Source organism: Notolepis coatsorum (assembly GCF_963971535.1).
Source record: "Notolepis coatsorum genome assembly, chromosome: 2".
NCBI classification, from domain to species: domain Eukaryota; kingdom Metazoa; phylum Chordata; class Actinopteri; order Aulopiformes; family Paralepididae; genus Notolepis; species Notolepis coatsorum.
The window spans coordinates 139,551,179-139,577,193 of NC_140166.1; the positions used below are offsets into that span (position 1 = coordinate 139,551,179).

A 26,015-nucleotide genomic window follows, 5' to 3' on the forward strand; every position below is an offset into this window, starting at 1 on the left:
TACCATATATATACATGTATATTTATCACATATATATATATATGTCTGAATATGCATATCGATGTCGAACAGCAAAACCTCCTATCTGAAAAAAAGTGTTCTTGCAGAATGCAATTTTAAGGATACTCGATACAATACACTGTTTTTGGACTATATTACTATATTATGTGTTAACAATACAATACACTGTTTTTGGACTATATTACTATATTATTTGTTAACAATACAATACACAGTTTTTGGACTAGATTACTATATTATGTGTTAACAATACAATACAGTTTTTGGACTATAATACTATATTATGTGTTAAGAATACAATACACTGTTTTTTGACTAGATTACTATATTATTTGTTAACAATGCAATACAGTTTTTGGACTTAACAATACTGACCAGATATTAGTGCCTCGCAAAGTGCAGATAGGAGGTTTTTCCCCACTTTCTGTATGCAGTTAGGAGGTTTTGCTCTTCGGCCATCGATACAATCCTTCTATATACCTACCTATACAATTGTATTTAATCCATACAACTCTGCCTGATGGCATGTACAATAATGCTGTATATACATTTATATGTATATTTAGCACATATTATGCATCCATATGTCTGAATATACCTGCATCAGAATTTAGCTGTATCAAGCTAAAGCAAACAAATAAATATATTGGATGTGTACAACAAAAAGTGCCTAAAGCGTATTTTGTATATTTCATAATAATTCAGTCAAATAATGCACTGTATTTATAATACATTAACTGATAACTGATCTATGACAAAATTAACACTAGAATATCCACACATTGGAGCAGTTATGTGTCATCATAATTTAGCTGTATGAAGCCAATATCTTTGCCCAGTACTGAATTTAGCCCGACGGTTTAGCGGCTGGTGTCCAGTAATTAAATGTTTACTTGGCAATTTGGTCGAATTTTCCAAACAGCTCGTTCAGCATGTGGACCAGTTCCCCCGGAGAGCAGTCGCTGGCCAGGCGCGTGAAGCCCACTATATCAGCGTACAGGATACTACGGAGGAGGAGGAGGAGGAGGAGGAGGAGGAGGAGGAGGAGGAAGGGAGGAGGGAGGAGGAGGAGGAGGAGGAGGAGGAGGGGGAGGAGGAGGAGGAGGAGGAGGAGGAGGAGGAGGAGGGGGAGGGGGAGGAGGAGGAGGAGGAGGAGGAGGAGGAGGAGGAGGAGGAGGAGGAGGAGGAGGAGGAGGGAAGGAGGAGGAGGAGGAGGAGGAGGGGGGAGGGAGGAGGAGGAGAGGAGGAGGAGGAGAGGGAGGGAGGAGAGGGGAGAAGGAGAAGAAGAAAGGAGAAGGAGGAGGGAGAAGGAGGGAAGGAGGAGAATGAGGAGGAGAAGGAGGGGATGAGGAGGGGAGAAGGAGGAGGATAAGGAGGAGGAGAGGGAGGAGGAGGAGGAGAAGGAGGAGGAGGAGAGATATGGGGGGAGGGGGGAGGGGAAGGAGGAGGATAGGGAGGAGTAGGAGAAGGAGGAGGAGGGGGAGGATGAGAAGGAGGAGGAGGTAGGATAAGGGAGGGGGAGGAGGAGAAGGATGAGGAGGAAGAGAGGAGGAGGAGGAGAAGGATGAGAAGGAGAAGGAGGATGAGGAGAATGATGAGGATGAGGAGAGGAGGAGGAGAAGGAGGAGGAGGAGGAGGAGAAGGAAGAGACGGAGGAGGGGGAGGGGGAGGAGGAGGAGGGGGAGGAGGAGGAGAAGGAAGAGGAGGATGAGGAGAGGAGGAGAAGAAGAAGAAGAAGAAGAAGAAGAAGAAGAAGAAGAAGAAGAAGAAGAAGAAGAAGAAGAAGAAGAAGAAGAAGAAGAAGAAGAAGAAGAAGAAGAAGAAGAAGAAGAAGAAGAAGAAGAAGAAGATGTCTTTATTTGTCATGCAGATGAACACACACATGCGAGACAGGAACACACACACACACATGCACGGAGTCGCCCATGACATGTCTCTGCACCTTTCCCACCCGTCACCCTTCCTTCTGAGGCCAGACATGGGACCACCAATCCGAGTGCTCCTGTCCGTCTTCGTCAGGGACGCAGCGTTAGCGATCTGTTCTGCATGTTTTTCCATTTGTTTTATGTATCTATTCGTCATCAAGGTACAGTGGAATACAATACACATTGAATGGTATTTTCGCCCAAATTTAAAAAGAACATCTTTGATGCCTCTTTGGGGGCTGCTGGTGACTTCCACTCTAGCAAAATCCTTCTGCGTGCTAATAATGATGCAAAGGCAATGCTATCTATTGTTCTTCTTTTAACCCTTTGATGACCCGGGGCTGGTAAAACTCCAAAGATGGCTATGTCTGCACTGGGAGTTAACTCCATGTCGAAGGCCTCGGCGAGGTGTTTGAAAATAGCTGTCTAAAAGCTGTGTAGGCGAGGACCAAAACATGTGCGTCATATTTGCTGGGGACGTGTGACATCTATTACAAGATTCTGTAATATTGGGATATATTTTGGAAAGTTTAGAATTTGTAAAATAGATGCGAGGGACCACCTTAAATTGCCATTGGGTTCATCTTATTAGGAGGGGAAACCCTTGCGAACACGGGGAAAACATGCAAACTCCACACAGAAAGGCCCGGGAGATAATGGGTATAACTGGCAATGCGGCAACCTAGTCCCCCAAGCGGTTAACCCACTACACCACCGTGCCGCCACGGTGAGTGTAGGAGCCATTATGATGGTGGCATATTATTTATTATTTGTAATATTATTATTTGACACCTGGTGGCCGCTTTTAGGTTTGACAGCACTGGTTAGGTATTTAGAGGGTCACAGGTGCAGTAATCAACTAGGACACAGGTAGTGAGGAGCACACCGTTCTTACCAGTAGCTCAGTAACAGTAGCTCAGTAACAGTAGCTCAGTACCAGTAGCTCAGTAACAGTAGCTCAGTAACAGTAGCTCAGTGACAGTAGCTCAGTAACAGTAGCTCAGTAACAGTAGCTCAGTAACAGTAGCTCAGTAGCAGTAGCTCAGTAACAGTAGCTCAGTAACAGTAGCTCAGTAGCAGTAGCTCAGTAACAGTAGCTCAGTAACAGTAGCTCAGTAGCAGTAGCTCAGTAACAGTAGCTCAGTAACAGTAGCTCAGTAACAGTAGCTCAGTAACAGTAGCTCAGTAACAGTAGCTCAGTAACAGTAGCTCAGTAGCAGTAGCTCAGTAACAGTAGCTCAGTAACAGTAGCTCAGTAACAGAAGCTCAGCAGCTCAGCAACCAGAAGCCAAGAAATACCAAATAAATATAGAATACCATATAATTCCTACAGAACCCATACTGGCAATAAATTGAATGTACAACTGCAACTTCAGCAATAAACACCCCTAAACCTGGAATCACGACTGGACATCCATCATTGCTGTGTCTACTGCAGGGGTGTCAAACTCATTTTCACAGAGGGCCACATCAGCATTGTGGTTGCCCTCAAAGGGCCAAAGACCGTATACATGTTAATGTAATGTAAAATAAATGTAGCTACTCATTTACATATTGTTAAACATGTTGTTTCTGTATTTATTACTTATTCAAGTTATACATATTGCATAGATGTAAAAATATATGTTAGCTTATGTTATTTTAACAAATCATTTTAGTTTATCAGAACCCCATATTACTCCATCAATCAATGATCAAACCATTCAAGTAAATAACAAAGAAGAATATCATCAAATACAAGCTATGACATTAAGTTTGTTCAAAACCTTTTTGCCACAGTCAAGAGGGGCAGAACTAACAACTGTGAGCTGCAAAGAACACGTGGGACAGATGTAGCAGATGTTACAAAAACAAATGGCTGCACACAACCTTGCAGAGGCCATACATCCAACTAATGTTAGATAGTTTAATTAACTTTAATTAACATATTGCAGAATGGGTACAGTACAGTACAGCTCAATACACACAATTATTAAGGGGATGCAGACCAGAGAAAGACTTTCGACTTGTTTACATCAGGGTCCCCCATTTTCAATTCGTAATGAAATTGCTATTATGTGTCTGCATGAACACACAACTGTAACTGTACTCAAAAATAACAAAATAAGGGTTGTCTCAGTTCACAACTATATTGGTCAAGTTTTGGGTGGGACTTGTTTGCGTCCCTACAGCTTCTTATTCAATTGAGCGAGATGCTCGGTTATGTCACACAGCCAGCTTGCATCTGACAGTTCAGACAATATTTCTTCAACCCTTTGTTACCTATTCCGCCTGGATCTTTTTTGTATTTTGGGCTGTAAAATTGTCAAAGAATGTCTGAGGAGTAAGTGCTTTTGGCTTTTTTCCTTTGTTACTTCATCAATACCTCAGATGTTCAACTGTCAAAGTTAAAGCTTTATTAACGCATTAACCCACAATTATTTTAACGCCGCTATTTTTTAACCCAAGATTAATGTTTACATTTTTTATTTTAATTTTTTTACCAGAGCTCTTGGGGGCCACATCAAATGACGTGACGGGCCACATTTGGCCCGCGGGCCATGAGTTTGACACCTATGGTCTACTGCGTAAGATCACTCCCTACCATACCTGTGAAGTAACGGGCAAGAGAAAACAGGACATTGGAAATGAAAAATTGCCATTACAGTGAGGGACACGCCATGGAGAGGGACAATAACATAGAATAACACTCATAACCTGATGTAATGCAACACAACAATGTTATGGAACACATTGCATCTTGTATTATTTCATCACATCTCTTAAAAGTGCAGAAAATGTTTCCAGTCTCTTTAGGTAACAGCTGAACTATGAGATGTGATTGTGTGTCTCTGAACGTATAAGTAAATTAGAAGACGTGATAAATACCTAACGTTGGTGTGTCTCTGGAAGACGTGATAAATACCTAACGTTGGTGTGTCTCTGGAAGACGTGATAAATACCTAACGTTGGTGTGTCTCTGGAGGACGTGATAAATACCTAACGTTGGTGTGTCTCTGGAAGACGTGATAAATACCTAACGTTGGTGTGTCTCTCTCTGGAGGACGTGGAGGTAAACACCTAACGTTGGTGTATCTCTCTCTGGAGGACGTAGAGGTAAATACCTAACGTTGGTGTGTCTCTGGACGTAGAGGTTGTGGAAGTTGTTGGTGTTCTCCATCTGACCAAAGTTTGGACCCTGCAGCCTCTGGATGATCTCGGCCTTCATCACCCGGGCGATGTGAGCCGGCAACAGAGACAGCAGGAGACGCTCCTGATTACAGGGAAGGAGGAGGAAGAAGAAGAGAGAGAGGGGGAAGAATAAGAGAGAGAGGCGGAAGAAGAAGAAAGAGAGGATGAAGAAGAAGAAGAAGAAGAAGAAGAAGAAGAAGAAGAAGAAGAAGAAGAAGAAGAAGAAGAAGAAGAAGAAGAAGAAGAAGAAGAAGAAGAAGAAGAAGAAGAAGAAGAAGAAGAAGAAGAAGAAGAAGAAGAAGAAGAAGAAGAAGAAGAAGAAGAAGAAGAAGGAAGAAGGAAGAAGGAAGAAGGAAGAAGGAAGAAGGAAGAAGAAGAAGAAGAAGAGGAAGAGGAAGAGGAAGAAGAGGAAGAAGCAGAAGAGGAAGAATAAGAGAGAGAGGCGGAAGAAGAAGATAGAGAGGAGGAAAAAGAAGAAGAAGAAGTAATAGTAGAAGAAGAAGAAGAAGAAGAAGAAGAAGAAGAAGAAGAAGAAGAAGAAGAAGAAGAAGAAGAAGAAGAAGAAGAAGAAGAAGAAGAAGAAGAAGGAGTGGTAGTAGCAGAAGAAGAATAGTAGTAGTAGTAGCAGAATAAGCAGAAAAAGCAGAAGAAGCAGAAGAAAAAGAAGCAGAAGAAGAAAAAGAAGCAGAAGAAGTGGTAGAAGAAGAAGTGGTAGTAGAAGAAGTGGTAGTAGTAGAAGAAGAAAAATAAATGTAAAACTTTAATAATAATAATATTAATAATAATAAACGTTATTTGTATAGCACCTTTCATACAGGGAATTGCAGTTCAAAGTGCTTTACATCAGTAAGAAATAAGACATACAATCTGATTGATTGATTGATTGAACATTTTATTAACAGATTGCAGAATGGGTACAATACAGGCTTCTTGAATTTCTGTAATGTGTTACAAAACACGATAAAGGTCATAGTATACACCCAGCGTATAGTGTGGCCTAGAAATATAAATACAAAAATAAGTAAAATAATAGCAAGGGTAAGACAGGGGAATAAAATGATAATATTGAGAAATGCAATTACGTCTCTCACCCTTTGTCACTTCAGCAACTTCAAAAGCGCTTTACCAACCAACCCTCTTGGACTAAAGTTTCTCAAAGAGGGGGACAAATATGTATTTCCCCCCAATTTAAACTTTACTTTAACCACATTCGCTGATCCAGAACGGTAGATGTTTAATACTCTCTTGGCATATACTGCACTCTTGACTCTCAATCCCTCACACGCGTTGTGACTTGCATTAGAACTAGGGATGTCCGATATTATCGGCCGACCGATATTATCGGCCGATATCGGCAGTAAAATGTGATATCGGAAAATATCGGTATCGGTTTAAAAAAAGAAAAAAACAATAACAATATTTGTTATATATATATCCAGTGAAATGATTAGTTACCTGAAATTATTCAGTTTTTTGGGGTGGGAAACCCTGCATATATCGGTATCGGTTGATATCGGTTGATATCGGTATCGGAAATTAAGGGTTGGACAATATCGGAATATCGGTATCGGTAAAAAAGCCAATATCGAGCATCCCTAATTAGAACCCATTGTGCGCCGTCAGGAGATGGCGCCCGGAGTTACCTTTACCGAGAAAGGAAGAGGCGTCAGAGGAGAAGGTAAATAAATCCAGGACATCGTTTTACCACAGAGGAGATTAGAGCAGTAAACAGTCAGCAAGGTGCTTATAAAATGCACAGCCAGACATTTAATTTTGATCACCACTACCAGGTAATAACTTTCTATCATAGATCACTGACACAACCTGGAACTCTGGCATTATTCAACCCTGACACCTGCTGAGATGGAAGAGACGAAATCTGTCCCTCCACCCTTTAAATAACGTCCGAAATAATTGCTTTGGGGGGAAATATGAGGAAGCAAATGTTTTGATGTTCTTATCATAATAAATCACAACATCATCAAACAATCAAATCATGCACTTGTCCTAATAAACTAACCTACACTGTAGCACTCAACACTTTGATGAACATTGTTACTCAGCTGATAGATTTGTGCCCTTCCTGATGACTTGTCATACAGAACTTGAATTCTGTTAACAGGTTATGGGCCCAGATAACGCCGGGGCGAAATAATAAGGGTACTGTAGCAAGCTTAGCTAAAGTATAGGCTAGGTTAGCGCCGGGAGCACCGCGTGGCTAGACGCTAGGCCAACAAGAGCTAAAGCTAAGCCTACCACCAACGAAGAGGATGGAAAACAAGGCAAGGGGCAAATGGCCCTCATTCAATGGAAAAGCAGAGGACTATGAGCTCTGGGAAGAGCGCATGCTATGCTGCATGCACGGTGAGGGACTGAAGGAGACGATCCTGGCAGCCCCCACGGGAGAACTGACGGCGGAAGAGCAAGCCCTGGACGACCAGCGTACTCACACGTACTGTGAGTTAGCGCCGCTGCTCGACGACACCAGCCTGGGGCTGATATTCCGCGACACTAAAGACAGAGGCCGAGAAAGCCTGGAGGTGTTGAGAGAGCATTACATCGGGCGAGGAAGACCCAGAGTCGTGGCCCTCTACATAGCACTAACGGCCCTGAGGAAGAGGCCCACCGAGACTGTGACCGAATACGTCAACAGAGCGGAGCAGATCACGACGCCATTGAGGAGTGCCGGAGAAGCACCAAGCGATGGGCTAATGATGGCGATGATGATGAGAGGACTACCGGAGCTGTACAAACCGTTCACACTCCTGGTAACACACGGTTCAACGGACATGACGTTGGGACAGTTCAAGGCTAAGTTAAGGAACTTCGAGGCCTGAAAAGATACCCACCCAGCCGCCGCGGAGGCGGGAGAGAGGGTGCTAAAGGCCCGAGCGACGCCAAGGGAGAGGACCAGGACCACGACGGAACTGGCGTGTTGGCGATGCAGAGAGAAAGGCCATCGGAGAAGCGACTGCACAAAGACTGTCTGGTGTAGCTTCTGCAAATCCACGGGGCACACAGACAGAGCGTGCATGAAGAAACACGACCAGAACGCGCAATACGCGCATGGACAAGATGGCGGCCATGGACGAGACGGCGGCCATGGACGAGACAGAGGCCACGGACAAAATGGCGGCTACGGACAAGATCGCGGCTACGGACAAGAAGACGGCTGTGGACAGGATGACGACAGCGGACACGATGGCGGCGACGGTCGACGTGAGACGGATCAAGACGACGCCCGGAGAATAACGGGACAAGAAGACTGCACTTTCGGGGCGCGGACGCTGATATGTGTAGCGTGACGGCCAGTCGCGATATTCAGACATGGCACGAGCTTATGGGTCATTGTAATTACTGAATTTACTGAAACTGCAAGTAGTGTCAGAAGGCATGCACATTGAAGGAGAAAAGCGTAGACCTGACAAAAGTTTTGCAGAGTGCAAAACGGGGAAGTTTACTCAACCGAGATACAGAAATCCCACAGACAGAGTAAGGGTACCACTTGCATTAGTTGACATGGACCTAGCCGGCCCAGTAAGCAACGAGTCCATAGGAGGCTTTGGATATGTACTGTCTTTTACAGATGTGTGCACAGGGGCAGTGTTTCTTTACTTTCTCAAAGCAAAGAGTGACACACCCCAGGCCACGGAGAGATTCCTGGCAGACGTACTGTAGCCCCATAGGATGCTTGAAGTCTGACAATGAAAAAGAGTTCACAAACAGAGTTCCAATCACTGTTGAGAAGGGATAAGATAAGACACGAGACGTCACGTCCATATCCCCCACACCAGAACGGGGTGGCAGAGAGGGAATGGCATAACCTTTTCTAAATGGCTAGGAGTAAGCTAGCAGATAGTAACTTACCTAAGAGTCTATGGCATTATGCGGTGCAAGAAGCCGCTTACACCAGAAACAGGTGCTTTAATAAGCACTCGGGCACCACCCCGTATACAGCACTGACAGGAAAGAAGTGTAATCTAGCCAGAATGCACCGATTTGGATCAATGTGTTATCCGTACCTGCAGGACAGGGGAAAGCCCAAGTCCAGAGGGGTAAAAGGATTTTTCGTAGGACACGACAAGGGAAGCCCCGCTTTCCTAGTTTATCATCCCGGTAACGGGAGAGTGCAGAAACACATTCTAGTCGAGTTTGTCACGAAGGCAACATGTGAGAGCGAGACACAGACAGAGGAGCCAGAGCTAGACTCCAGAGTAAGGTGTGTAGAAACAGAGACACATCAACCCAGTGTACTTAGTACGGTCGTGCAGGCAGACAGTCAGCAACCCCCAGAGGGCGATGACGAGGAGCACCCGAGGGTGACGTCAAGTGCCCCAAGCAGTGGGAGGTATGCGTGAATACTAGGGATGTCCCGATCCGATCACGTGAGGATCGGGATCGGGAATCTTTTTTAATAAAAATCGGCAGTCAAAAAAAGATTTTTTTTTTATTAATTTTTTTCAACAAACATGACCATGTTCACGTCTTAAACTCATACGGAGGCCTTAGTTTTGGTTTTAAATTACATATAATATATCATTAATGTATTTATTGTCACACAGAGCAGAATAATTGTCCACAACAAACACATCCCCTTTAATTTACACCGTTGCAACAAACACTTTCCCTTTAATTTTAGACGCTCACATCACAACAACACGTTGCTCCCCAAAACGTTATCCACTGACTTGAGCAGCTGCTAGAGGTTTGTAACTAAGCATTTTAAAATAGAAAGTCAAGCCAGTCCAACAGCAATTGCAATGTTTGCAAGGAGGACATTTCGCGTGGAGGAAAAACTCATGAAGCAGCAGGAGGCGGAGTTTTCAGACTAACTTTTCAGATAACGGCAATTATTTGCTGTGTGACTGAGGATTATCGTCGGCGTTTCAGACCAGAATGGAGCTAATCATTACGTAAGTCGAACACTGAATGTATACTAATGTGCAAACATATATTGAAACTTTTAATATTTCTCATATGAAGCACATATGAATGTAAATAACAAGAGCCGCCGCGCTCGCGCCCCGGACTATAGGCAACAGAGGGGCTTCTTGCTCCGCCAGTTTCTGACACAAATGCGTCAAAATTTATTACTAATGTGAAAGATCGGATCGGGAACGATCGGAATCGGTAGATATTTAAAATAACATGATCGGGATCGGATCGGGGGCAAAAAAAGGCGATCGGGACATCCCTAGTGAATACCAAACCAAGCCGCATTTCTCGGAGACGCTCTCTGATTGGCCGACGCCTGTTTCTACTGATTGGTTGAGCGAAGCCCCTCTCTGATTGGTTGAGTGAAGCCCCTCTCTGATTGGTTTAGCTCGTCATGCGGCAAAAGGCGAGCGAGCGTAATGTTATTGTGCCTTAAATCAAGAAGAAATGTGTAATGTTATCGTGCCTTAAATCAAGAAGATAAAAAGATGCCGGAAATGTAATGTTATGTTATGTTCGAATCCATGTATATATTGAATGTAGAATACATTAATATGTTCGAATCCATGTATATATTGAATGTAGAATACATATGTTCGAATCCATGTATATATTGAAAGACGCGTCAGCAATGCAGAGCGTTTTCCCTGTACTGCGCCATGTGAATCTAATATTGAATGTAGAATACATATTTATGAATTGTGAATAATCCAGCTAATATGTTTGACTTTCTCATAGATCAGCAAATCTTAAAACACGCGTCAGCAATGCTGAGCGTTTTCCCTATACTCCGCCATGTGAATCTAATCTGGACGCATACCCTGAACTTGTGGTAGGCCTATGTGCTTTATTGATTGATTGATTGATTGATTGATTGATTGATTGATTGATTGATTGATTGAAAACTTTATTAACAGATTGCAGAATGGGTACAAAGAGAAAGACTTTTGTCTTGTTTACATCAGGGTAACCCATTTTCAATTAATTATAACATATATGACATACAGGACATACAGATAGACAGTACTGCTACATCTAGACATTTATGACATACCAGATTTACAAATACAGTACTGTTTGTGATACAAAAAGAGTCCAGAAAAGAGAGTATATACATTTGACGTAGAAACTGTACATTGGAGGAGGTTGGGTAGGTGTGGTTGGGTGGGTGGGGGGGACTGTACATTGCTTCTTCTAAGTGTCTATGCTTTTTTTTGTCAGTATTTACTGGTTTTCAAAAAAAATTACATCTTGTTGCTTGTGTGTTGAAGGACTTTTTACCGAAGGGTTACACATATCATGTCTCGTTGCGGGCAAGACCACCCGCATTTCATTGTATACTCGTATGCCGTGACAAATAAAACTCTTGACTTGACTTGACCACCAGCCTCTCTCTCTTAAGGCATTAACTGGGTTAATTAATATAAATGTTATATTGTAACTGTCTAGTTAGGCATTAACTGTGTTAATCTAAATGTTACATTGTAACTGTCTAGTTAAGGCATTAACTGGGTTAATCTAAATGTTACATTGTAACTGACTGTCTAGTTAAGGCATTCACTGGGTTAATCTAAATGTTAGGTATTGCCACACCAGGATCAGTTGGTACGATGAAACACATGTTATTATATGTTTGATTGAAATGTTGTGTCTTACTAATAATAACTAATTCCTTGGTCAATAGAAGTCTCTGTGATACTTTCTGAATATGATGTTCCCAAAATGTTTGGGAACATCAAATGGGCAGGGTTATAATAGAAGAAAGACAGTGTAAACAATATAATTAACTCTGAATATAATAATGAGGAAAAAGAAACAGGATACACAACAAGGTGCATGAGATGAGGTTCTATATGTAGATGCTTTATACTAGTTCAAGACAGTAGAGCTTGAGTACTTTCGATAGGGCTTTGATTCAAACCCCCTCAATGTACAGTTTCTGACAGCTGGGCTGTGTTGTCACGCGAAATAACGTTATGAATAAAACGCGAAATAACATTATATAACGTTATGTTATATAACGTTACAATGTACAGTTTCTTACAGCTGGGCTGTGTTGTCACGCGAAATAACGTTATGAGTGAATCTGGTAGTTGTTTTGATAAATAAAATTCGCGAAATAACGTTATGAGTGAATCTGGTATTCTACGGATTCGAACATAACATAAAATTTCCGCGATTAGGCCGCGTGACGAGCTAAACCAATCAGAGAGGGGCTTCGCTCAACCAATCAGTAGAAACAGGCGTCGGCCAATCAGAGAGCGTCTCCGAGAAATGCGGCTTGGTTTGGTATACACGCGGGAGGTATCCCTCAAGGGAACACAAACCCCCAAAGTATCTGACAGACTATGCCCGGAAAGGGAGTGACGAGGAGGACAGTACACCTACCCCCGTTGATTACTACTACAGGGTAGTCAGTGCCCCGACCTTTAAAGAGGTCACATTGTCCCCCGAAGAGGGCCGACAGACAGTGGGAGGGAAATGGGTGTATTCAACCAAGTTACCAGAGGGCAGACAGACAGTGGGAGGGCAATGGGTGTATTCAATCCAGGAGGGTATTGAAGGCCACGACAAATACAAGTGTGGTTCGTAGCAAATTGCTTAAATGCTGAAGGAGGATACTCTAGGTTTAAATACGGGAGGAGTAGAATCCAGGTTTAAATACCTGATTAGGTATTTTAGCTATTATGTTTGTTTTTTCTACTTTTTTATTTAAAGCAACACTGGCGGGTACGTCATACGACCGTCAGACACTTATGGACCTGAACCCCGGGCTCAAAGAGGAGTTTGGAGACACTTTTGACCTAGAATGGCCAGCAGAAATCAGACGGGAGAATGGCGGCAAGGAAAAGAACAAAGGCTACGGCAGGAGGAGACACAGAGGGAGATGTGGAGGTATCAGACTGAGACTAAAAAGAGCTGCTTACCGCCCAGCAATTCCATCCATCTTTCTGGCAAATGCCCGTTCGCTGGAGGGTAGGATGGATGACCTAAGGGCGAGGGTCCGCTTCCAACGGGAGATGAGAGACATCAACATCATATGTCTCACGGAGACATGGCTCACGTCGGCGACTCCGGACAAAAGCGTCTCTCCCTCGGATGCCTTCACAGTATTACGTGCAGATCGTACCGCTGCCTCAGGAAAGAGCATCGGCGGCGGGGTCTGTCTCCTCACGAACAATTCCTGGGTTAATCCCGAGGGGGTGCATGTTCTCTCAAACTCGTGCTCCCCGGACATGGAACATCTTTCTATCCTGTGTCGTCCGTTTCACCTCCCGAGGGAGCTCACCGCGGTCATCATGACGGCCGTATATATTCCCCCACACGCGAATACGGGCAAAGCGCTGGGAGAACTACACGAGTACCTCAACAGACACCAGATCAAACATCCAGACGCAGCGATGGTAGTGGCCGGCGATTTCAACCAGGCAAACCTGAAAAAAGTGATGCCGTCCTTTTTTCAGCACATCGCTTGCTCCACCAGAGGGAAAAACACACTCGACCACTGTTATTCCCCGTTCAGAGCCGGCTACAAGGCAGTAGCCGCTCCGCCATTAACGGGGTCCACAAGCTCGAGCGACCACGACTCCATCTTGCTATTTCCGGCATATCAACAGAGATCACGTGACGCCGTCGTGTCACGTGAGACAAAGAAGTGGACCGACGAATCAGAGGCCACGCTCCAGGACGTGTTTACAGAGACGGATTGGGATATGTTCAAAGGAAGCGCCAGTGACGTCAGCGAGCTCGCAGACACAGTGGTGAGCTACATTACAACAATAGCCGATGGTATTGTCCCCAGAAAAACGGTGCGGATTTTCCCAAACCAGAAACCGTGGGTGGATAGCACTATTAGAGCAGCTCTGAACTCTCGTACCACAGCCTACAACCTGGGTAGAGAGTCAGGAAACATGGAGGAGTATAAGGCTTCAGTCTATACTCTACGCAAGGCTGTTAAACTGGCTAAGAGGACATATGCTGACAAACTGGAGACACAAATGGCACAGAACGACACAAGAGGATTATGGCAGGGACTGAAGACAATAACTGACTATAAAGTCAGCGCCCCCTCAATGGGGAGCGACGACGCCTCCCTCGCGGACAAGCTCAACATCTTCTACGCTCGGTTTGGTGTAGACAGTGGCGCTGCTGGCTCTCCGGCTAGTGACGTCACTGGCGCGCCGGCTGTTGTGGAGGGGGGGGGGCAACCGCGGGGGGGCGGGGACGCTCTCTCGTTGTCGGAACACAGTGTGAGAAGAGCATTTATGCAGGTGAACACCAGGAAGGCTGCTGGCCCAGATGGCATAACAGGACGCATACTCAAGTCCTGTGCCAACCAGCTGGCCCCAGTGTTCACCGCCAAATTTAGGCAATCCCTGGCGGAGTCAGTGGTCCCTGCCTGCTTCAAGATGTCTACCATCATCCCTGTAGCGAAGAAACCCTCCCCAACATGTCCAAATGACTACAGACCGGTGGCACTCACCTCTGTGGTCAAGAAATTTTTCGAGAGGCTGGTCAAGGACCACATTTGTGCCTCCCTCCCCAGTGATATGGACCCTATGCAATTTGCATACAGGACAAACAGGTCCACCGACGACGCGGTCTCCCAGGTACTGCACAGCACCCTCTCGCACCTTGACCGTCAGAAGGGGGGCTACGTGAGACTGTTGTTCATTGACTACAGCTCAGCGTTCAACACCATAGTCCCCACCAGACTGGTGGACAAGCTGATCGAGCTAGGTCTGAGCTCCGCCCTGAGCGCCTGGGTACTGGACTTTCTGAGCGAAAGACCCCAGGCGGTCAGGGTGGGGGGTCAGACCTCCAACACCATCACCCTGAGCATCGGGTCCCCCCAGGGCTGTGTTCTGAGCCCCCTGCTGTACTCACTCTACACACACGACTGTGTGGCCAAGTTCAGCTCCAACTCCATAGTGAAGTTCGCAGACGACACGGTGGTGGTGGGGCTGATCTCGGACAACGACGAGAAGGCCTGCCGGGAGGAGGTTGAGGTACTGGAACGCTGGTGCCAGGACAACAGCCTGCTCCTGAACATTGGTAAAACCAAGGAGCTTATCGTGGATTATAGGAGAGGTCAGCAGGAGACGCACACACCACTGATGATTAACGGGGCTACCGTGGACAGGGTGAGCAGCTTTAAGTACCTGGGGGTCCACATCTCAGAGGACCTGACATGGTCAACACACATAGACACAGTAGTAAAGAAGGCGAAACAGCGCCTCTACCACCTGAGACAGTTAAGGAAGTTCAGAGTATCGGGGAAGATACTCCAGTCCTTCTACTCAGGAGCTGTAGAGAGCATCCTGACCGGAAACATCACTGCCTGGTATGGAAATAGCACGGCACAGGACAAGAAGGCCCTACAGAGAGTGGTGCGCTCAGCCGAGCGTACCACGGGTATTGCACTACCCCCCCTGCAGGTTCTATACAACAAGAGATGCAAATCCAGAGCCTGCAGGATAATGAAAGACCCTCACCACCCCAATAACAGCCTGTTTCAGCTGCTGAGGTCAGGCAGACGCCTGCGAACCCCAGCTACTAGGACAGAGCGGCTTAGGCTCAGCCGTGACAATTAAAACTCTTGACTTGACTTGACTTGATGGCTAAATACTGAAATGGATCCTATGTTTAATCCCAGGTTTAAGTACAGAGGTGGGTGATTGTTTAATTCCAAGTTTAAGTACAGAGGTGGATGACTTACCATGTTCTCAATGATGTAACTATGTGGGAAAGACCCTGAAACATTTAGACATGTAAGAATGTAGATCAAGGGACACACCATGTGATCAAAGACTAGACTATCAGTAGGATGCTCAGAAACTGAAAAATGTACAGAGATGCTGTGGGTAGCCTCATTTATTTAACAATGTGTACCCGCCCTGACCAATGGTTTGTAGAGAGTGGATTGTCACAGCATTTGGCTGACCCCATAGAGGAGCATTTGGATTACAGCCAAACATGTTTTTTTTTGTTATCTTAAAGGTACAGGATATTGTGTGAGTTTGAATACAGACAGCTCACTGGTTTCGTGGGAAAACAAAGAAGCAGCCCACAATGGTACTATCAACTAGTGAAGCCGAATATACGACTCTAGCTATGACCAGAACAACTGTTAGAAGTGATGGAGATAAGATTACGAGTATATTGGTTAATATGTAATAGGTAATTGGAATGTACTCTCTATACCAGATAAGGTGGTTTTTGAAGATGAGGGGCATTTTGTCAACATCAGTTAAAAATGATGGACACTGTTTATATAGGAGGGCTGTTGTTTATGAGGGCAACCAGGGAACCATTGTGATTGCTAGGAACCCAGTGTGTCAACATAGATGTAAACATGCCAATATAGAAAATATCATCTCATCAGATCTGTCATCGGAGAAGAAAGGATGACACCGGTTTACTGTCCAACGGACGACAGAGTAGCAGACACTATGAGGGAACCTGTTCCAAATTAAAATTGAAGGGATTTGCAAGGGTCATGTTTAATGTGAAAGTATTGACTGTCATACCCTGTTGATGTTTTTGAATTATATTATTTCCTTTGTAAAATGTTTTTCCAAGAAGTTATCCAGTATGCTAAACCCTAAGTGGGAGTGTTGAAGGCAGATGTTCTGTGTAGGATTGTTAGTAACTGTTGTGGCAACCCCAAGCCACCCCTGGGCTTGGTGATTGAAGGACGTTACGTAGCGACCCGGACGCACCTGTCGCTAGAGGATCATCAGGAGTGATTATCGAATCACGGTGCGGTGCGCCTGTTGAGGAGGGGGGACTTAATGGAGCCGAGGAGCCCCCTCTCAGTCTCCCGTAGCAGCACAAGGCGAGAGGCCACAGAGCGGAGACGCCGCCCGGCCGACAGATCAATGCCAGAAAGCGGTTATTATTTAGTGGAAAATAAAGAACTATGATTTTGGGAACTGCAACCTGTCTGTGTGTTGTTTATTCTGCCACCCCTACACCTGGAATTGCCACACTGTCTAACTGCATATATAACTGTTTACAATAGTAACTGTCTAACTGCATATATAACTGTTACCACTAGAGAGCGCTCTAGGCGGAGACTCTCAGGAACACCACCAGGTGGCGAGTATAAATAGAGGTGTCTCCTCGCACTTCTTTCTCTTTCCCCCAGTCTCTCAGTGAGAGAAGACCTGTAGTGTTACTGCTCTGCCATGTGAATAATAAACCACGGCAGTTAAGGCTCAAGATAGAAACCATGCCTTTTGACCACATTATTGTCGCCCTATAGCCAAATTATGTTAACACCCACAGACGTAGACACACAAAATACAAACACACACACACACCCACGCAAAATACAAACACACAAAATAAACACACACAGCCACACACACACATTTAGAATATTTTATTTATTTCCACATAAAGACAATGTTTAAAGGACACAAATATTAACAGTGCACTTGTACATTGTGGGATTATTCCGATACAATCGTGCCACAGTGGCAACCAAAGTTACTGACTCACATGGATGATGAACCTGACAATCTACACACAGCTCATGGGTACAGATAGCAGCGTCTTCTCCAAAATTGCCCGGCTGCCAATAATTGCTGACACTGAGCAATATTTTGCTAATTGTTTGGCTCTTCTTTTTGGAAGACCGGCCAACTGAAGGCCTCTAACACCCAACTTATGGACATGACCCAGGCTTCCAAATATGAACACACACACACACACACACACACACACACACACACACACACACACACACACACACACACACACACACACACACACACACACACACACACACACACAAATCAAATCAAATCAAATTTATTTATAGGGCCCGACAACACACGTTAATGTCCCCATGGGCCGTACAGGTCTTCTTTAACAAGTCAAGAAGACAACATAACAATAAGTCAAGAACAGAACAAGAACACCATAAGGTCCAAACATTTTTTAGATGAATGCAAATAAATGAAAGAATGCAAGCACTCCCAGACATACCCCACGCGAAGGTAAGGAAAAACTCACTAAAACCTAACAATAGGGAAAAAAGCTCCACAGGCAGTGTGGAGGAGAGAAACCTTAGAAGGGCCATTCAAGGGGGGATCTCCCTTCTTAGATGTTGGTGATAGTAGTGTTGCAGACGGACAGTTGGTAAGCATGCACTGTGTGTAGTGAAACACAGATGAGTGCATGCAATAGCAACTGTACATTTTGAAAAATTAAAGATAGAGCTAATAGCGATAGCAACTGAACATTTTGAAAGATTAAAGATAGAGTTGATAGCGGATCTATTTGAGGCACAGGGGCGGCGCAGAGAGGGTCGCGAACTCCCCGACATCATCGCGGGACATCCGGCACTCCGGTCACCACTACGAGACCTCCGGAGACAGGGGGGCACGCAGAGGGGGTCGCAATCTCCCGGCCTTCGTCACGGGACGTCCAACACTCCGGTCAACACTCCAGGACAGCAAGTCATAGGAAGACAGGGAGACGGGACAGGCGTTAGACAGCTCATGAGATTGTAGTAGGCGGACATAGCAATAGATACAAGTGGTAGGCATATATGTGAATGGAGTAGATATATGAAGTAAGCGTATTATGTGAATAGAATAGAAGTACTTAACCCAGCAATGAAACCGCGTTGACTGTTAATCTGTTAACAGTCTGTTAATCAGTTGACAGGACCACGGACAGACGGCGGTGAATAACTGATCCAAGGCCTCGGAGGTGCATATAGAGCAGTCACTACAAGCTTGGCCAAGACCCCGAGGCATCCATCACCTTAGTCAGCGCACACACACACGCACGCACACACACACACACACACACACACACACACACACACACACACACACACACACACACACACACACACACACACACACACACACACACACACACACACACACACACACACACACACACACACACACACAGCCACACAAAATACAAACACACAAAGCCACACAAAATACAAACACACACACACAGCCACACAAAATACAAACACACACACACACACACACACACACAGCCACACAACAGTTCTGGCCCCAATTCTTCCTGCCCTGGTGTAGAATAACAGTATGTTCCATTGGCTGTTTGGGCGCTCTGTGTGTCAGTGATTCCAACAGAGGAAGCTGCAGATGATCAGTCTGCTGTTTAATATCTTTAATATATAATTAATATCACGTCATAAATAGATCAATACAGTCCGTATTAATTAATGTTGCGTTTCTTTTTCAAATGTAGCCAAGAGTGGCGGCTGGGTGGCGTAGCGGAGATTGTGCTCGTCACCAATGCAAGAGACTCCGGTATCGAATCCCAGTCTCAGCATTGCCTTCGACTTGGGCCGGCCATCGTACTGGCTCATTTGGCAGAGTCAGCGGGTGGAAGTCAATGGGTGGGGATTGGACGTTGTGGACAGCGACTCCTACAGGTCGGTTGGGTGACGCCTGCACAGCAGAGACAGGAAGTATCGGGGGCAGCGTGAGCCTCCCACGCGTTACTCCTCGCCACTGAGAGTCCGCGCTGTCTGGTGAAAAGATGCGACAGGCTGCCTCCTCATGTACCGGAGGGGACACGTGATGCAAGGCTTCTATCCTGACTACAACCGACCAGTGGGAGGCATAGTCTAGCAACGTTCAAGACAGGGGAGGGGAGAATTGGCAATACGAAATTGGGATGGGAGAAAAATAGAAAATTAGGAGAAAAAGTGGATAAAAAAAAGTGTTTTAGCCAAGAGTAAAGACCCTAACCCTATCAAAGAGGCAGTCGAAGTGTATATTTTCAGCACTACGTTTGTTTACCAATGATTTTAAGTGTTATTAGCTAAATATGATTTCATATATATCTTGGCGCATCCCGGCGGAAACCGGATGAATTAGACACGAGGAAATAACGCAGTCATTCATGTTTGTAGTCCTAAGAGAGAGGAGACACAGGGCTTTCGATGGACATCGGAATGATTATGTAAATTAAATAAAAATATTATTTCCGAAAAGTCTATCTCACGGGTTGAATAAACCTGAACGTTATCGCCATACAATGTAGTTTGTTTCTTTACCTTTCTGTGAACGTCTAAAAAAATAAACGTGTCTCAATCTGATGAAAAATGGCGGCGTTATGGACATTATAAAAAAGTAACTGTACTTGCAGTAGATTTCATTTACAGTCTTTGCTGCCCTGTAACGGGCGCCTGGTGGTACTAAATCCAGATTTGGCCATAATAAGGTAATTTATAGGCCTGATATTCCATATCCATATTTAAAATTGCACGTGTCCGGGGGGCAAAATTCTGTACTGTATCTACACACAGAAATTCTCTGCCCTTTATTAATTTTTCACATCTGGTCAATGTTAGCATGGTGTTATTCACCATTAAAGATGAAAAAAAATATATATGTTAGAATAATTTATATTCTCCTTTGGTTCATTACAATTTACTCGAGCATAGTAACAGACACAATATTTCTGACACTGGGAATACATTCCCTGAGGTCCATAGAGGTCCCTAGACACCAAGACCATGCAGTACCTATAGAATAACTACTTTCCAAAATAATAGATTGTCCAATACATCAGGTTCCAATACGCTGTCCTTTAAATAGAAGCTTTCGGCGCATGTTACATTGCAGTTCTTGTCATCAGTTTCATTCACAAAAAACGCTCTCGCTCCAGTCGGCAACTCAATGGACCTATCTCAAACCCTGCCCTCTTTTCTTGATCCTCCAATCACAGCTGTCGCTTACCTCGGACTTCCTCGGTAAGCGACAGCTGTGATTGGAGGATCAAGAAAAGGGGCAGGGTTTGAGATAGGTCTATTCTAAATGGACACAGCTGGTTACTAGGCTACTAGGTGCAAGGCATTCTGGGACTTGTATTTCTACCAACTAACGTGGTGACTAATGTAAATAATAGTATATAAAATATATATAAAATATAACTCATTAATCATGTAACCTGGCCTATTAAGTTACAAAAGTACCACCCCAGTTGAGAAACCCTACTACTCTACACCACACCCCTCAATCAGCAGGACACATAATGATCTGTGAGATGACTGTAGTAAACGTTGTGACAAACTAATCTCTGTGTATTAATCTCGGCTCGTTAGCAGCAGCAGCAGAGGGATCAGCTGTGCTCTCTCCCAGCCGAAGTCTCTGAGATCAGACCTTTTGAAATGTAGAGCTGCAGGCATAAAAGAAAACGTCGGCCCAATTAGCGGTCGGGTCTAATCCCACTGCAGTGTGGAGATTAAAAGCTTTGATGTACGGAAAGTCACTCAACAGTTGGTTCATTTGTTTCAATTAGCGCACATTTCCCGCGAGGACCCGAGATGTCTAGCCAGGCCGCGTGGTGACTCAGACGTTGCTAGATTAAATTCAAGGACTTCCAAGTACTTTTCCGAGCACTATTTTTCATGGGCACTTAAAAGGATACAATTCACTTTATAGAAAAAATTATCTGATCCAATATTTATGGCTTAACCCTTTCACAACCACACTACAGAAGGTTAACCTTTCCACTACCACACTGTACACCCTTTAACCGTCTGTAGTGTGGTAGTGAAACTGGGTTAACATTCTGTATTGTCGCAGTTGGTTAACCCTTTGGTAGTGTGGTAGTGAAAGGGCTAAAACCAATTTCCGACAATTAGTTACACTTTAAATAAAAAATACTTATATTTCTTGATTCAGAACAATTTTATCGTGGATGAACAGAACTTTCAATGCGAATGGTTGATTTGAATTTCAAGGACTTTTTAAGCACCTTGTTAAAAAATTTGCTGTTTTCAAGGAATTCCAGGCCTTGGCCTTTAAATTGTTTTTATCAAGCACTTTAAGCACTTCAAGGACCTTGTGCGAACCCTGTGTGAGGCAGCACTCCTAGTCGGCCGTGTTGTGACTCAGCGTTTCTGTGTGGCAGCGCTCCTAGTCGGCCGTGTTGTGACTCAGCGTTTCTGTGTGGCAGCGCTCCTAGTCGGCCGTGTTGTGACTCAGCGTTTCTGTGTGGCAGCGCTCCTAGTCGGCCGTGTTGTGACTCAGCGTTTCTGTGTGGCAGCGCTCCTAGTCGGCCGTGTTGTGACTCAGCGTTTCTGTGTGGCAGCGCTCCATGGACGGCGACGGCTGCTGCTTTAGTGACGAGGACTGAGAAACACAAAGATCGGACCTTTGCCCATTCTTTCAGGAGCGCCGGTACGATCTCACACGAGGTCGGAATTCTGAGAATCCAACATTCTAATGATGATGAGATGAGAATTCTGAGAATCGAACATTCGAATGATGATGTGATTATAGTTTATAATTTTTACATTGAAATGGGCGACTCCTATAAATACGGCTTTTGGCTGGATAGCAGTCTATCCTTCCAAACATTATGTTGAGCACCTCATCAAAAAGTTGAGAGGTCAGATTGGTTTTCTCTTCAGAAACAAATCATGTTTTTCCACTGCTAGCAGAAAAAGTATTGTACAGTCATCTATTTTATCCGTCCTTGACTATGGGGATGTTCTCTACATGCATGCTGCACCACCCTCCACCTTGAAATCCCTTGACGCTATTTACCACAGCGCGCTTCGTTTGATCACCAATGATGGGTTTCTGACCCACCACTGTATTTTATATGGGAAGGTGGGGTGGCCTTCCCTTGCTACAAGAAGAGAACGACACTGTCTTTTATTTGTTTATAAAGCTTTGTCTGGTAAACTCCCCCAGTACCTGTGCTGCTCACTGCTGACTTATAGGGTCATGGAACAACATACTCGCTCACAAGCTCTCGTTCGCCTTGATGCTCCTCGAGTGTACACCAAGGCAGGAGAAAGTGATTTTAGTTTGTATGCCCCGCAAAGGTGGAATTCCCTGCAATTCATTATTTAACATCATGTGTGCTTGTATGTATGTATGTATGTATGTATGTATGTATGTATGTATGTATGTATGTATGTATGTATGTATGTATGTATGTATGTATGTATGTATGTATGTATGTATGTATGTATGTATGTATGTATGTGTATGTATGTATGTATGTATGTATGTATGTATGTATGTATGTATGTATGTATGTATGTATGTATGTATGTATGTATGTATGTATGTATGTATGTATGTGTGTGTATATGTATGCATGTATGTATGTATGTATGTATGTATGTATGTATGTATGTATGTATGTATGTATGTATGTATGTATGTATGTATGTATGTATGTATGTATGTATGTATGTATGTATGTATGTATGTATGTATGTATGTATGTATGTATGTATGTATGTATGTATGTATGTATTTATATGTATGTATGTATGTATGTATGTACCTATACTACCGGTACCTATACTACCGGTATATGTAATGTGTGTTCTATGTCCAAATGCTGTAATCAGGGTGATGTTGAAAAAGAGAGCTTGCTCTCAACTGTCTTCCCTGTGTAAATAAAGGTTTAAAATCAAATCAAATTTTTTCCTTGATGTTTGCAAGTAGTAAGTCTTACTATTTAACATAGGGCTGTATGGACATAGGGCTGTAGGAACATAGGGCTGTATGAACATTACATATAGTGCCTGCTAAGCCCCATTGTTCCAACAGGTGTAAGATGTAAGACTATTATTAATGTTGATCCTTTTGATGATAAAATAATGAAAAAAAAACACACATCAAATATTCGCTTTTGATGACTTGACTTGATGTTTTATAGGAAAACCAAGAAAATGATAAGATGAAAAGATTTATCTGGAAAAATAGTTCTATTTCTGAACACAAGGATTCAGTGTCCTACATGTTTTAAATAAACAGAGACTGGACATCACAAGACAGCACTTCAACAATAATAATAATAATGACAAGACAATTAGAAATAATAATACAGGATATCAAAACTTAACTAAAATTAAATAATAAATACAAAATACAAATTACCAAGAGTAAAAGAAAAAAGTTAAAAACATCACGAACACCACAAAAGACATTATACGTTTCCTCCCCCACTCCCCCCCACACTGTTGTAGCTACAGTTAAAGAGTCAGTACAATGACACTCCTGTTTCTCAATCGTATTGTTTTATAAGACTATTATGTTCAAACTCAAATAGCTATCAAACTAAATTAATGCACAGAGAAGGTAAAGACGACTTTAAACTGTTAAACAGTAATCCAGAACTATTTTATTGCACTGTAAAAAACAGATTTTATATTGTCTTATTATGTGCTCGTTTTATGTCTATTCTATTCTACTATTTATTGCACTGCACTATTGCACTATTTTACTCTGTCTATTCTATCTTACTCTTTTTTATTATTGTCTATTTTTAAAACTGAATCAAAACATAAACAAGGTGGCCTGTTGGGATGTTAGATCCTAAGTGAAAAACTGTTATTTATATGTCCGCACTTTATGTGCTCATTCTGTCTTTTTTCTGTTGTGAAGGAAGCTGCAGTTTCTGTATGAAAGGTGCTATACAAATAAAGTTTTATTATTATTATTATTATTACAATATTTAAAAAAAAAAACTGTTTTGAGCCTTGGGATATGTGCAAGATTATGTGCCATATAAATGGCTGTTTTCTGGTGAAGTGAAAGATGTTTAGATCAACTATGATGTGTTTGCCTGCAGGATAAGGTTTACATTTGATATATGTTCCCACAGCCCTATGTTCATACAGTCCTATGTTCCTACAGTCCTATGTTCCTACAGCCCTATGTTCCTACAGCCCTATGTCCATACAGCCCTATGTTCATACAGCCCTATGTTCATACAGCCCTATGTTCATACAGCCCTATGTTCATACAGCCCTATGTTCCTACAGCCCTATGTTCATACAGCCCTATGTTCATACAGCCCTATGTTCATACAGCCCTATGTTCCTACAGCCCTATGTTCCTATAGCCCTATGTTACTACAGCCCTATGTTCATACAGCCCTATGTTCATACAGCCCTATGTTCATACAGCCCTATGTTCATACAGCCCTATGTTCATACAGCCCTATGTTCAAACAGCCCTATGTTCATACAGCCCTATGTTCATACAGCCCTATGTTCCCACAGCCCTATGTTCATACAGCCCTATGTTCCCACAGCCCTATGTTCATACAGCCCTATTTACATTTACATTTACATTTAGCTGACGCTTTTATCCAAAGCGACTTACAAGTTCTGTACGACAAGTCATCAGGAAGGGTACAACTCTATCAGCTGAGTAACAATGCTCATCAAAATGTTGCGTGTTACAGTGTAGGTTAGTTTATTAGAACAAGTGCATGACAGTAAGGTTAGTTAGGGTTAGATATTTTTTTTTTTTTTCATTATTTCAGATAATGGTTGAAGAAGTGCGTCTTTAGTCGACGGCGAAAGATTGGACGGGATTCGGCTGTCCTAACTGGGGTGGGTAGTTCATTCCACCATTGTGGGGCAAGGACTGAGAATAGGCGGCTTGACCGGCTTCTCTTTGATGACCCTCCCGGAGCTTTGATAGGAGTAGGTCTGAGACGGCCAGAAGATGCAGAGCGTAGGGGTCTTGAGGGTGTGTAGTTAGAGACCATTGACCGGAGGTAGGCGGGAGCGGTTCCCTTTGCCGCACGGTATGCTAGGTCGAGGGCCTTGAAGCGGATACGTGCAGCAATGGGGAGCCAGTGCAGGTCCCTAAGAAGTGGGGTGACATGGGCGGACTTCGGTAGGTTTGAGATCAGGCGGGCCGCTGCGTTTTGAACGAGTTGAAGAGGCTTGGTGGCAGTGGCCGGGAGGCCAGCGAGCAGTGCGTTGCAGCAGTCGAGGCGGGAGATGACTGTTGATTGGACGAGGAGTTGGGTGGCTTCTTTTGTCAGGAAGGGGCGGATCCTTCTGACATTGCTCAGGAGGAATCTGCAGGTTCTGGTTATCGCTGCGATGTGAGCAGAGAAGTTCAACTGGTCGTCGAGGACAACACCAAGGTTCTTGGCGGTCGGGGACTAGGTCACAGCTGCATTCTC

At 43.9% G+C, this 26,015-nt stretch overlaps 1 protein-coding gene across 1 annotated transcript in view; it reads right to left on the bottom strand.

The window, feature by feature from the left end:
- Positions 1 to 6,956, bottom strand: part of adcy2a (adenylate cyclase 2a) — a gene marked incomplete at both ends in the record, with an annotated part of 165,780 nt that extends 158,824 nt beyond the window's left edge. The window contains 3 exon segments of the mRNA XM_084308324.1: positions 915 to 1,025; positions 5,051 to 5,199; positions 6,942 to 6,956. Coding sequence (XP_084164450.1) covers positions 915 to 1,025; positions 5,051 to 5,199; positions 6,942 to 6,956 — 275 coding nt within the window.
- Between the last annotated feature and the right edge of the window lie 19,059 nt (positions 6,957 to 26,015).